At 40.9% G+C, this 13,924-nt stretch overlaps 1 protein-coding gene across 1 annotated transcript in view; it reads right to left on the reverse strand.

Moving 5' to 3' along the window:
• The window catches only part of CDK19 (cyclin dependent kinase 19), a 140,380-nt gene that overhangs the window by 27,648 nt on the left and 98,808 nt on the right, over positions 1-13,924 (reverse strand). The window contains exons 5-6 of the mRNA XM_076333420.1: positions 13,817-13,874; positions 9,902-10,033 (exon numbers count right to left, since the gene is read on the reverse strand). Coding sequence (XP_076189535.1) covers positions 9,902-10,033; positions 13,817-13,874 — 190 coding nt within the window. The remainder of the gene's footprint in view (positions 1-9,901; positions 10,034-13,816; positions 13,875-13,924) is intronic.

The following is a 13,924-nucleotide window of genomic DNA, read 5'->3' on the forward strand; positions in this document are numbered from 1 at the left end:
AAAGGCATGCTATCTGGTAGATTAAGTTATAACAAGGAACATGTGTGAAGAATACTTTCCTGGCCTGTTCCAATTCACAAGCCATGACAGTCTTTTCTGGGAGTTATTAAAGCTTTTGATGCCTACTTTATTTCAGTCAACAGAGAGGAATGCACACGAAGAAATCTTGCCTCTTAGCACAGAGGGGTTTATTTGTCCTTCTAAACAGAGTACTTTACAATATCTTAACATTTCTGTTACTAAGGGGTTCAGCCTTACAGCTATTTCTAATAAGGCACTGAGAATATCTCCTACATAATTATAAGCAAATCTCTTGGATAGGCAACGAAATAAACTGCTGTGAAATGTAATTCTGCTGTCAGTCACAGCTATTGCCAAGAAGTCTACTTGTGAAACAACCCCACCTGTCTTGAGAACAAGTCATTCTACTGAATCAGTGCTTTAGTGCTGAAAGCTTTAGTTGATATTGCTGAAATAATTGTGCCTGAAGATCAGACTGATGGATTAGCTAAAAAAAATTCCTCTGCACCAGAAGTATGCACCTTATTATGATAGTAGGTACTTGGGTTTTCAACCAAAACCAACTTTTGTGAGTGAACATTTTAGATATAGTAGTAAATAGAGCACACTAAAAGCCTTCATTACTGCACTAGTTAGCTAGGGTAAAGCGTTTATGGAACCAGGTTTTATAATGGATCACCTTTGGGGTCTTTAAATGGCAACCTCATGTTTCATTTAAGAAAATGAAATCAGCCTTTAGTCCACTGCTTTGTAAAGGAAGCCTTAAAAAATAAAGCCAAATCAAACATCTCTACGATGCAAGTTCAACCATTCACCTGCTCATATATAAAATGAACAATGTATTTGCAGTATATCCCAAAGAATCACAATATATCCCAACTAACACATACAGAATGGAATTAACTATGACAAGAAAGTGGGCAAAATGCATCTCCTAACCTTCTCCAAATGCTGAGTCTTGCTTTCTCATGTCATCATTCGTGTTCCATTTCCATATTAGGATCCATTGTTTGCTCTGGGCTATGACAGACATTGCAAGAAGTCCTCCTGCCTTACTTCACTAAATCTTTTTTTTAACTGAGCTCACAGCGTAGGTTGCTCAGGGAGGTTAGAGAATCAATCCTGCTGCTGCAAAGCTCATCTGCCTGGTAAAGGGCAAAGTCAGTGAGATATTAGGGAAGGAAAAGCTTGCTCATGTAAGAGGCCCTATAGCTATTAACAGTTGGGAAGGACACGAAACTGGTGCTCGCAGGGAAAAACAATCAGAAGGAAAAAGACATGGAACTGAGACTATTACCGTCACGGAGGGTTTTCTGGCCTGCTGACGATTTTTGATGTACATGGGGCTAAGCATAGATGGATTTTTGAAGGCACCTCGTTCGAAGTGGTTTTTAATCACAAAGCTATTACTATAGAGGATATTCTGCCTTCTGAGTATTTTTATGTTATTTTTCCTGCTCTACTATAATCCATGTACAGTTAAATCATAGTAATCATCACGCAATAGCAAATCTGCCAAAATGTTGAATAAAGAGGCAAACACCTGGTTCTTCCCTTCATATGTTTTGCAAGAGGAGAGAATCATGAACATATGAAGAAGTATTGGGTGACCATAAGTGGAAGTTTACAGGTTAATTTACAGAGCAGTCTAAATCAGGACAATCAGCAGATTCTAATTGTGATTGAAGATTCAGTGGTTTTGTTTTCCTTTTCTTTTTTAATGTCCGGAATGTGTATATTTCTCAAGCTAACTGCAGATGCTAAGTGACATCCCAGGTTCTCAGACAAATTAATCCATTCACTGAGTTAATGAAAATAATTCATAACACACTTGTACTGGAGCTCCCTATTATCATTAACTGATTTTATCTTCAGGACAATACCATTAAGTAGCATCCCTACCTTATAGCGTTTCATTATGAAACACCACACAGGATGGATTAAGTGACATGCTGTAAGCTACATACAACACTTGGGACTGAATCATTATTTAAATCCAAGTCTCCTGAGACCCAGTTTACTATTCTAAGAGATCAAACTTTACTGTCTGCCCCACATTAGAGTACCTCCATTGGTTTTACAACAGCAGAGGCAGGTCTGACCCACTGCACTGTTCTCATTCTCCTGAGTATTAAGCTAGTACACGCTCCAACATGCTTCTCAGACTCTTCAGAGTTGACAATGGCTGTCAGCTTTACTAGGTAATTTCCAGACATCAACATATTTGAGAACCAAGAGCAACAGAGCAGTTAGAAGAAGGCAGGAACTAGTATGCTAGATCTCAAAACAGTTAATGTTTTAAAGTGTATAAAAATCCTGTGGACGATACTCCTTGAGCTGCTGTCAGCATCTCAAGTTTCCCAAAATACTAATAAATGTAGTTTTAAAATGTTCTATTTAAGTGACCTAACAATCCTTTTTAAAACCTTAATTTTCTTAGGTGATTGCAGTGATAAGATTGTGGAGTGTAGTAAATGCTTTTTCTTTTTTTTTTTAAAGAAGAAACATGTATAGTATTGTAGAGATCACTGTCAAGCAAGAGGAAAAAACAGCAGTAAATCATCCAGTACCTGCAGTAACTAGATAAGAGAGCAACAATTAATCTTTGGTATTAAAATACTTTGCCTCTCAGTAAAAGCATGAGAACAACTGTGATAATCAAAATGAAGAAAGTTTACCACATGCCAAAATAAGTTTACCACAAAATATCATCTGAATCCAATTACTTCCCATGTCATATAACATTGCCCAGGGCATGAACAAGGCTCCCCTCCTGGTGCAGCCCGAGTTTTTCTTTTCAGGGTGCATAAATGAATATTTTCCAAACTTCTCTACTTTTCTTTTCTAGTTTTCCACAACCCCTTCCCCTCAAAATCTCTAACAAAGAGGAATGTGGATCCCTATGCAGCAAACAGAAGCTGACTGACTATAGATTTGCTTTTTCTTAACTATCTCTCATGGGTATTTAAAAGCAGTCCCCATACTCCCATGGCTCCACAGACCACAGGTGGGGAACCTCCCCTGTGCATTTTTCTTAAGGACTTTTTTCAAAGTCTTCTGCTTGGCCCCATTTGTAACGTCTGGTTTACCGGATTTTCCAGATAGGTCTTATTTTTCCTCCTTCCCCGCAACCCTCCCAGAACAAGAGACCAGAAGAGCTTTAGGCATCAGTCCAAGATTTCCAGAGGCCCCACAGCCTGGCCAGCGTGCCAACAATCTGTGCGCACACAGTAAGGACATCTGATGCACTCGGAACGTGTGGGACTTGCTGCATAGGCAATATGGAACACATATGCACATATTTCCATCCTAAATCCTACATAATACGCCCCAGATACTTCCCTCTCCTTTTTTCCTGCATAAAGTAGAACGGAGTTGTTGAAACTCTAACAGATCCCAGCATTCGTTATAAATTCATTCCCTTTGATACACCTAATATTTTCCTGTGACATTTGCTTTCAAAGGCATTTTGATATCTGCTTATACCTTTCACACATTTCCAGCTTCCATAACCATATGTTAGTCTGGAAATAGAATGAGGTGACTGTGCACTGCCTAAGCTTTAAATTACAGTTTCTCTATACCTAAATCTTGTTCGGGCTGGTAAATGCAGTTGCCACATGGCCATTTCTGACATTCCTGCTGACTTATAATCTAGACAAATGAGGAAACCTAACTGAGCAATAGAGATTTCTCGGGTTCTCAGATTTTTTTTTCCCCCAATAAATAATCCCATCCCTTTTCAGTGCAGGACAGTGTTTTAGCCTTGCTTACGGGGTGGTTGAATGATCACTCTAAAGAACTCTTTTGCCAACAAAATCCAAACCATCTAAAATACTATAAACCATCTGATGCCATTTATCAAATATACTATTTCTTTAATTAAGGCAAGTGGTAAAGAGAGGTAAGATAACATGTTCTTGTTTGATAGCACTGCTAACTGTACAAGCTGCAACTTGATAAAAACAAGTCTTAATTATGCTATTTCCTTGACGTTATGCCACAAGATAGCCCAGAATGAATCACAGTAGACTGCCACATGCTTCCTTAAAAACCTATGATGAAAAAGAGTTCTTACTACTTACTTTACTTACTAAAACTTTCTTTTCTATTTTGATGTTCCCAGAGTGAAAAAAAAAAAAAAAAATCTGATTAATGTCTCCTTTCAAGCTGAAAGCCAGCTTACCTTTTCCTTCATTTTGCCACAGTCATTTCCTTTACTTTCCTTAAAATTATGGGCAGTCTTTGCCCATCAATGAAAGGAGCACTGTACCTTGCCACTTCACTTCAACCTTGTTTCTTTGGTATTTGGAGTATAAAGGCATTTTCTGTTGTGCTGGAGACTTTCCAAAAGTTCAGTAGTTTTATTAACGTTTCCATGATTGCAAGCATTTTACATTTTCACAGTTACTTGGTTTCACCTGAAGCTTGTTCAAGTTACTTTTATTTGCATATTTTACTTCTTTGCTAGAGTATCAGGATCTGATGAACACATGGGAACAGATTCTGCTTTTAAATAATGGTGCTGGAAATGAAGACCAGCTTCCACAGGCTACAATAAATTTAGTACGGAATTATATTGTGGTAACAGAACAGAAAGTGACCTTTGGCTTCTACAGCACCATTTTCCTAATTTGTATTCATCTGGTAAATTAGTTACTTGTAACTATGGTAGCAGATTATATAGGAAACTTTATTAACAAGTAGGGCTTAGATTATAAATGTTCACAGTTCAGGAAACTAAATATTATTCCCCATGAAACCCTAACATGGGCTTTTTACTATCCTTTTAACATACAGAAAGCAAAAGGTATTTCTGTTTTTCAGCAGCAGTATTTTCCTGACTCCTGTATCTCCTTAAAACATGATGTTACATACGTGATGAACAACTACTTGTTCTGCAAGCAAATAAATGAAAAGTAGAATATTTCATTACTACGAAGGAACAAATTAAATAAAGGGGAAAATGTCACTGAAAGACTACCTCTAAAATAATGAAATATGCTTCTATATTGTTTTGTGTAATACATAGTTCTTTCTAAACAGACTGTATTTAGTCCAATTTTTCCCCCAAAGTTAAACCCACAAAATGTAACTAAGATCAGGTCCAGAAAACAAAGACAAAAATCCTGAGTGAGACAAAAGTCAAATTCTAATTTCATTCTTTGATCATGTATGAGAATTATTTACATGCAAGCAAGCATACCTAAAGGCTTTATAACAAGAACAAAAACAAATTGGACACTATAGTAGACAGTGTCCAGGATATTATAAAAACACTGCTAATTAACATTATATGTGAAGCTAAGATAAGAGAGTATTAGATACAGAATACAGAAAATATATTTAGAATAAAATCAAGACTAAGCCAGTAAAATCCTAAGCAATCATCTGAACTATGTAGCAACTATTGGACAATGTTCAGTCTGTTGCAGTAGAGAACTGATGACAATGCATTCCTAGTAAATTCAAACAAAAATATTTCTCACAATGATAAAATTGGAAGAGAATAGACCAAAGCTGGCATGACATTGCTTTTAGCCTGATTTTACTGATATTTACTAATTATACAAAATTATATATTATATAAAAGGCGTAAGAAAATAGCTACAGAAAATAAGCAGCTATACCAAATAGCCTGTCATTTCCTTTTTCATAAATTGCTATATCTAATCACCTTTCTTCTAAATTATTATTTCCAACTGAAGAGCAGTTAAATGAGAATCTTATATAATTTATGAGTTATTACTAAGAGTGATACATTAGGGCTCCTGAGAATTATGTAATATTAAGAGATGTTAAAATTGTATTTCTTGCACAGAGATTCAAGAGAGAGCTTTAAGAGTTGTGTCCTTTGCCAAAAACATTAGCATTCAAGTTAAACTCTCACTAGCATGCTTGGCTCATTAAGATTGCCTTTTTTTAAGTGCACATAATGCTAGAAGCAAAATACAAGTGCGGACTCATAAACTGCATGAACATCGCTGTCATTTTGTAACCCACTTCTTCCCTTTGCCTTAAAGCTGCACACAGTTCACCTCCAGTACCTTTATTCTTTTCTCTTCTCTTCAGTCACATGCTCCTCTAATCCTTCAGTCAGCCGACAAATCTCACCTTGCAACTTTCCTTGTTTTCATTTCCGTATTTTTTACTTTGCTGCCCAAACTGCTTTGAGTGCTCTCAGCACTCACGCTGCACACCAGGTACTACATGACCCATTCACACCCCTCCTGGGGATTCACTGGTGTGGATCTGATACAAGAAATAAAAGCCTCAGAAATAATAAACTACTAGCAAAACCGGATCTTTCTGAAGCATCATCATCCTCTAAAGTTTCAACAGGGACTCCTTGTCTGTGTTTTAGTACAGACTACAGATCCCTCAGGGCAAGAACCAAGTAATTTATGACATAATTAAAAAAACAACGGCATTATACTAATTCATCCTTCAAAGAGATGTCCTGAGATAATGGTACATATCACTCACCTAAATCTGCAAACAATATGCTATCTATCAAAAATAGGTAACTGTCAGTTAAGGTAACTTCCCAGTACCATGCACGCAGGTCACTCAGTAATCTGGTCTACTCACATCTGTGTTTCACAAAATCAACATAGTCAGGGCAGTTTAAGCATCTAATTTACAGGCGGTTAAGGTAATCCTGTTGGTATTTTCTTTAAACACTTCTAGTAACTGTTTTCACCCACAACAGGATGCAGTAAACAGAGACTTTAGAAGTTAGCATCCCAGTTTGCATGGAGGCAGATGCAAAGCAGGCCCTAAGAGTCTGCTTCAGACAACATGGCATTGTGCCACAACCGGGGGGGGGGGGGGGGGGGGGGGGGGGGGGGCACTACAAGGCTCCATCCCCAGCACCCACTGGAGAAGATACCCTGGGAAATCAGAGGCCTCAACCAAGACAGAGCTCCAGAGGGAGGGTGCTGCCACCCAGGACTCAGGCTGCAGGGTGACACTGGCCTCACAGTGGGAGATACAGTCTGGTTGGGGCACTGAGTCACCAACGAAAGGAGCTGTGGGAGGAGGTGAACAGACTCCGCAGCATCACAGAGAATAAACAGGACACGAACAGGGTCACCTCAGGGACCTTGCAAAGGTTTCTGGAGGATGTTGGGGTAAGTTCCTTCATACAGATACTACATGTGTCACCTTTCAGATCTGCTACTCGGAAGAAGGAAGAACTGGTTGGGGATATGATAATCAATGACAACCATAAAACAGTGGAATAGTGAAGGCAAGTAACAGAACACAGGCCCTGGGCTTCAGGAAAAACTGGCTGGATCATCAAGGTCTGAGGATGGTGGTTAATGGTTTATACTCTAACCTGGAGGCTGATTACAAGTGAAGTACCACAGAGGCCTATGAGACCTATCCAACTTAGTATCTTTACCAATGCCAAGGAGGAGGAGCTGGAACACCCCCCCAACAAGTTGTAGATGAAGGAAAACTGGGGAAACAGTTGATACACTTGAGGATAGAGCTGCCATTCAGGGGGAACTAGACAGGCAGGAGGAATGGGCCACAGGAAACTCGTGATATACAACAAGGACAAATACAAAGTCCAGCACTCATGATGGACTAACCCCCTGTGATGGTTCAGGTGGGGGACTGACTGGCTGGAGAACATCTCTGCAGAAAAGGATGTGGGGGTTCCAGTGGACATCAGGCGAAACATGAGCCAGCAGTGTACCCTGGTAAGCGATGAAGACTAACAGCATCAATAGGATGTATTTAGGATGTATTGGCTGTATCAACAGGAGCACAGCCAGTAGATTGAGAGAAGTGATTACTACCCTTTACTTAGCACTTGTTGGACCACATTTGGGCCACTCTGGGGACCTGAATATGAGACAGACTTTGATAACCTGGAGCAAGCTCAGTGGAGAGCCACCAGGATGGTCAGAGGCTGGAGAACCTGCTCTGGGAGAGGAGGCTGAGGGACACAGGCTTGTCCAGATTGAAAAGGAACCTATGAGCAGCCTCCCCAGTACCTACAGAGAGGTGACTGAGACAATGGAGCCAGGCTCTTTACAGTGGTATATGACAGGAGAATGAGAGATTACAGACATAAAATGAAACAGGAAGTTCTGACTAGGTATAAGGAAAAGAATTCTTCACTATGAGGATGATTTAGCACTGGAACAGGTCATTCAGAGAGGGTGTGGAATCTTTGTTCTAAGTGGTTTTCAAGACCTGGCTGGACAAATCCCTCAGCAGCCCGGTCTGAATTCAGAGTGGACTCTGCTTTGAACAGGAGGATGGACGAGAGACCGCCTAAGGTCCCTTTCAACCTGATTGAATCTATCTGCAATTAGTATTTTACTTTGGAGCAGGATTTTGCTTTTGAAATGGATCAGATTGTCCACACCTATGACACTTCAGCCTGCACTGCAGAGTTCTCTCAGAGTACACAAAATAAATTCCTTTGGGATGAAATTAAACCAAAATGTGTGCATCAGCCGCTAATGAGCGGTAGTCCATTGGACCAGGCCAGAGAATGCCCAAAGCACTCCCCTTTCTCCAAAACACGTATAATGTGGATGCTAGATACTCAGTACCATTTTGTTTTACAGATGCACTTCTATTGTGCCACGCTACTTGCTAATGTAGACATTGTCATCTGAAGAGTTATATTTTTCTATTTCAGCAGATGAAAAGGAATGCTAGCATATAAACCCTGACTTTTTGGCTTTTTGATGTTGACAAACTTTTTCCAAGGATAGAAATGCATGTTACCTGCCTGCAAGACTGAATGTATATATCTTCACTAGAGCTGTGCAGAAGTCTTTTTGCCCTTCTTAACAGTTCCTGCGCATACAAAGCAAGATCAACAAAGCAGAGTTTTGCCCAACTCAGGTTCTCCTGCACTGGAGGATTCCAAATGGGAGAGAAGAGCAATAAAGAAATGTGAAGTGCAAGTCCACATCAAAGTCAGGTGACAGTTTATTCATTTTTTAAACTTTTTGCTGTATACGATAGTTTGATAAACAGGAGTTATTTGAAAAAGCCAGACTGTGAGACTTAATTAAAAGTGTTGGTCCACCCAACTGAACATTCAACAGAGATGCTAGTATAACACCATGCTTTGTAACTCTCTGAACAAAGGCCCACATAGCATCTCCAAAAACTTCTGTAACAGGAAAATGCCTGCAACTCCCAAGAAAGCCACCTCTGTACAAATAGGAACGATTTAACCCTGTTAACAGAGGGACACCGTTTCCTTTGCAGTTCTCTTCAACATACAACCTAATCACGCAGACAGGATACCTTCGGTGCATCTCAGTGTTTTTATTCTCTAAACAGCTAGGCACCAAGGCTGATTGTGCTTATTGAACTTAATAAGCGGGAAGGAAGACAAGAGCCTGGCCACCAGCATTTCCTGAACATAGAGCTTCGTAAGTCATCGGGAGTGAATGATCTACAGATTGCACACAGCGCAGGAGACTACACTTCTCCTTATCAAGCCACACACTTCATAGAAGCATCTGGACATGAAGCACCCTAGAGGAACGCCACTTTAACAGTCATAGTTCTTTCCCTTTTGAAGGTTTACAAGATTACAAGATTTCTGAGCCCATATCAGAAAACGGTATAAACCAATGCAAAAAATATTTTTATTTTAAAAACAAACAAAAACAAACAACACATTTAAAATGTCTAACATTAACCTTAACTCATATCGAAAAATAAAAGCACAGTCCTCAAAGTTTCAATCTGGATTAATCTTTTATGGATTGGATCATACTCCATCTGCTGCTACTTCAGGAAAAAAACTAGCTGGTCAGTTGATCATCATATCTACTATAAAGCTACCCTCCTTTACAAAACTTAGAGGTAAACCTCTTTCTTACACAGAACTTACCAATGGCCTTTGTGTAATGTCTGGCTCCAAGTAACAGCTCTGGAGCTCTGTACCAGAACGTCACCACAACTGGATCCAAGTCTGCCAATGGCTTCAAAGGCGAGTTGAACAATCTTGCAAAACCCATATCAGCTGGGGGGGGGGGGTGGGAGGGAAGAAAAGAACATTTAAAATTTTAATACAAATAAATCAGAATTTAACAGTATTGCCAAAAATCAATTATAACAAAAGCTCAAAAACATTAAAACTTACAAATCAAAGTTTCTAAGAAAGCAACAAGTTACTCATAACAATACTGGGCCAAATTTATATAAGGCTAAATTCCATTTACTTCATTTATAAGACTATGAAGGATGACATTTGACTTTTGAGTGTTTTCATCATGGTATTGTAAAACTTTACATAACACAGATGCCTGTTTATTTAAATAGAACTGTAACAGAAACCTGGTTAACTAAAGCCAATAGTAGTAGGTCTCTAATGTATATTTTTTATTTTTATATGTTTACAAAACTGTGATCCCTTGTGACTGCTATATATTTACCCTAAGTGCAAAACCAAAATGACTGCAGTGTAGTTTGTTTTGCACTATTTCTCAAAATATGCCTCCTACTTGATTTGGAAGAACAAACTCCAGAATCAGGAAAAAGTTTTTAACTGGGAATTAATGAAATCAGTGAGTTTACACTGTTACAAAGGTGTATTTTAAATATAAACATTCATTTTATATAATTCAAAAATCCTCTCTAGAAACAACCTTGTAAGTAACATTACTTACAAGTTAAGTTAACATTCACTGGTGATGCCGCACCTCGAATACTGCGTTCAGTTTTGGGCCCCTCACTACAAGAAGGACATTGAGGTACTGGAGCGTGTCCAGAGAAGGGCAACAAGGCTGGTGAGGGGTCTGGAGAACAAGTCTTATGAGGAGCGGCTGAGGGAACTGGGGGTGTTCAGCCTGGAGAAGAGGAGGCTGAGGGGAGACCTCATCGCTCTCTACAACTACCTGAAAGGAGGTTGTAGCGAGGTGGGTGTCGGTCTCTTCTCCCAAGTAACAAGCGATAGGACGAGAGGAAATGGCCTCAAGTTGCGCCAGGGGAGGTTTAGATTGGACATGAGGAAAAATGTCTTTACTGAAAGAGTGGTTAAACATTGGAAGAGGCTGCCCAGGGAAGTGGTTGAGTCACCATCCCTGGAGGTATTTAAAAGACGTGTAGATGCAGCGCTTAGGGACACGGTTTAGTGGGCCTGGTGGTGTTGGGTTGACAGTTGGACTCAATGATCTTAGAGGTCTTTTCTAACCTTAATGATTCTATGATTAAGAAATGCTAGAAGGGAAAGTACAAAATTTAGGTGTATATTCAAAACGACACATTTTAATCCAAGTCTGAAACTTATCTTTTACACAACTTCACCTAAATCTTTCTGCTTTCAGTTATGAAATGCCAAGTATAATTTTCTTGCAGATACCCATACTAATACAAGCCTATGAATCATAGAATCATTAAGGTTGGAAAAGACCTCTAAGATCATCGAGTCCAACCGTCAACCCAACACCACCAGGCCCACTAAACCATGTCCCTAAGTGCCTCATCTACTCGTCTTTTAAATACGTCCAGGGATGGAGACTCAACCACTTCCCTGGGCAGCCTCTTCCAATGTTTAACCACTCTTTCAGTAAAGACATTTTTCCTCATGTCCAATCTAAACCTCCCCTGGTGCAACCTGAGGCCATTTCCTCTCGTCCTATCGCTAGTTACTTGGGAGAAGAGACCGACACCCACCTCGCTACAACCTCCTTTCAGGTAGTTGTAGAGAGCGATGAGGTCTCCCCTCAGCCTCCTCTTCTCCAGGCTAAACAACCCCAGTTCCCTCAGCCGCTCCTCATAAGACTTGTTCTCCAGACCCCTCACCAGCCTCGTTGCCCTTCTCTGGACACACTCCAGCACCTCGACGTCCTTCTTGTAGTGAGGGGCCCAAAACTGAACACAGTATTCGAGGTGCGGCCTCACCAGGGCCGAGGACAGGGGCACAATCACTTCCCTACTCCTGCTGGCCACACTAGTTCTGATACAGGCCAGGATGCCATTGGCCTTCTTGGCCACCTGGGCACGCTGCCGGCTCATGTTCAGCCGGCTGTCAACCAACACCCCCAGGTCCTTTTCCAACAGGCAGCTTTCCAGCCACTCTTCCCCAAGCCTGTAGCGCTGCATGGGGTTGTTGTGGCCGAAGTGCAGGACCTGGCACTTGGCCTTGTTGAATCTCATACAGTTGGCCTTGGCCCATTGATCCAGCCTGTCCAGGTCCCTCTGCAGAGCCTTCCTACCCTCGAGCAGATCAACACTCCCGCCCAACTTGGTGTCGTCTGCAAACTTACTGAGGTTGCACTCGATCCCCTCATCCAGATCATTGATAAAGATATTGAACAAGACAGGCCCCAGTACTGAGCCCTGGGGAACACCGCTCGTGACCGGCAAATCAAAAATGAATCAAAAATGGTTAGCTCAACATTTTCAAATAAAACAAAAGTCAATGAATAGAAAAGAGGTTCCAGTATATTACTATTCTTGACGATTGCCACATGCTTTATTAAAAAAAAAGTTTATATCCACATGACAGGCTTATGATCTGCACAGGTAATTAGATTTTGGATAAAGACCATCACAGTTACACGTTTCCCACCTTGACACCGAATAGCCTTCTGCATAGCAAACCTTTCGACCTCTACAAACATGTGCATTGATGTTATTTATATAAAAACAATTAAGAACAAATACAATTTATAAGTAACAATGTTATACTAACTAATCATAGTAGAAGTCAAAAGAACCCTGGCCATAGCCATTGTTTTATGTGCTTATTACTTTCTTGTCTCTTACAGATGCTTTTATCTCACCAGATGTCCTTGGCAAGCTTTATAAATGTCTAATAATATGTTTGGAATCTCTTAAGCTTGTAAACTCAGTGAATGAGATTTAAAATGAGGGCCTGTGTGAACCTCATGAAGTTTAACAAGGCCAAGTGCAAGGTCCTGCACCTGGGTTGGGGCAACCCCCAGTATCAAGACAGGCTGGGGGATGAAGGGACTGAGAGCAGCCCTGCCGAGAAGGACTTGGGGGTGCTGGTGGGTGAAAAGCTGGACATGAGCCAGCAACGTGCGCTCGCAGCCCAGAAGGCCAATCAGACCCTGGGCTGCATCAAAAGAAGCGTGGCCAGCAGGTCGAGGGAGGGGATTCTGCCCCTCTACTCTGCTCTGGTGAGACCCCACCTGGAGTACTGCGTCCAGCTCTGGAGCCCTCAGCATAAGAAAGACACGGACCTGTTGGAGCAGGTCCAGAGGAGGGCCACAAAAATGATCAGGGGGATGGAACACCTCTCCTCTGAAGAAAGGCTGAGAGAGTTGGGGTTGTTCAGCCTAGAGAAGAGAAGGCTTCGGGGAGACCTCATTGCAGCCTATCAGGACTTAAAGGGGGCTTATAAAAAAGATGGCGGCAAACTTTTTAGCAGGGCCTGTTGCGACAGGACAAGGGGGAATGGCTTTAAACTAAAGGGGGGTAGATTTAGACTAGATATAAGGAAGAAATTCTTTATGCTGAGGGTGGTAAAACACTGGCACAGGTTGCCCAGAGAGGTGGTGGCTGCCCCATCCCTGGAAACATTCCAGGTCAGGTTGGACGGGGCTCTGAGCAACCTGATCTAGTTGAAGATGTCCCTGCCCACGGCAGGGGGTTGGACTAGATGACCTTTAGAGGTCCCTTCCAACCCAAACTATTTTATGATTCTATGAAAATTGAACTAGATGTTGTGCATACATACACTCAAAGAATAATGAAGATTTGTTTCTATCTTAAAAAATTGCATCTTCAGTGTAAGTAGTTCCTTTGCTGTGCAATTAAATTTTCTCAAAATGTTTACCTATTTTGACTCTTCCTCTTTCGGGACCTTCACCCATTACCAGAATGTTTGCTGGTTTCTGGAAAACAAAAAGCAGACTATTTAGTTGACCAGCCTTTGATGATTATC

The sequence above is a fragment of the Aptenodytes patagonicus genome, chromosome 3 (genome assembly GCF_965638725.1).
Source record: "Aptenodytes patagonicus chromosome 3, bAptPat1.pri.cur, whole genome shotgun sequence".
Lineage (NCBI taxonomy): Eukaryota > Metazoa > Chordata > Aves > Sphenisciformes > Spheniscidae > Aptenodytes > Aptenodytes patagonicus.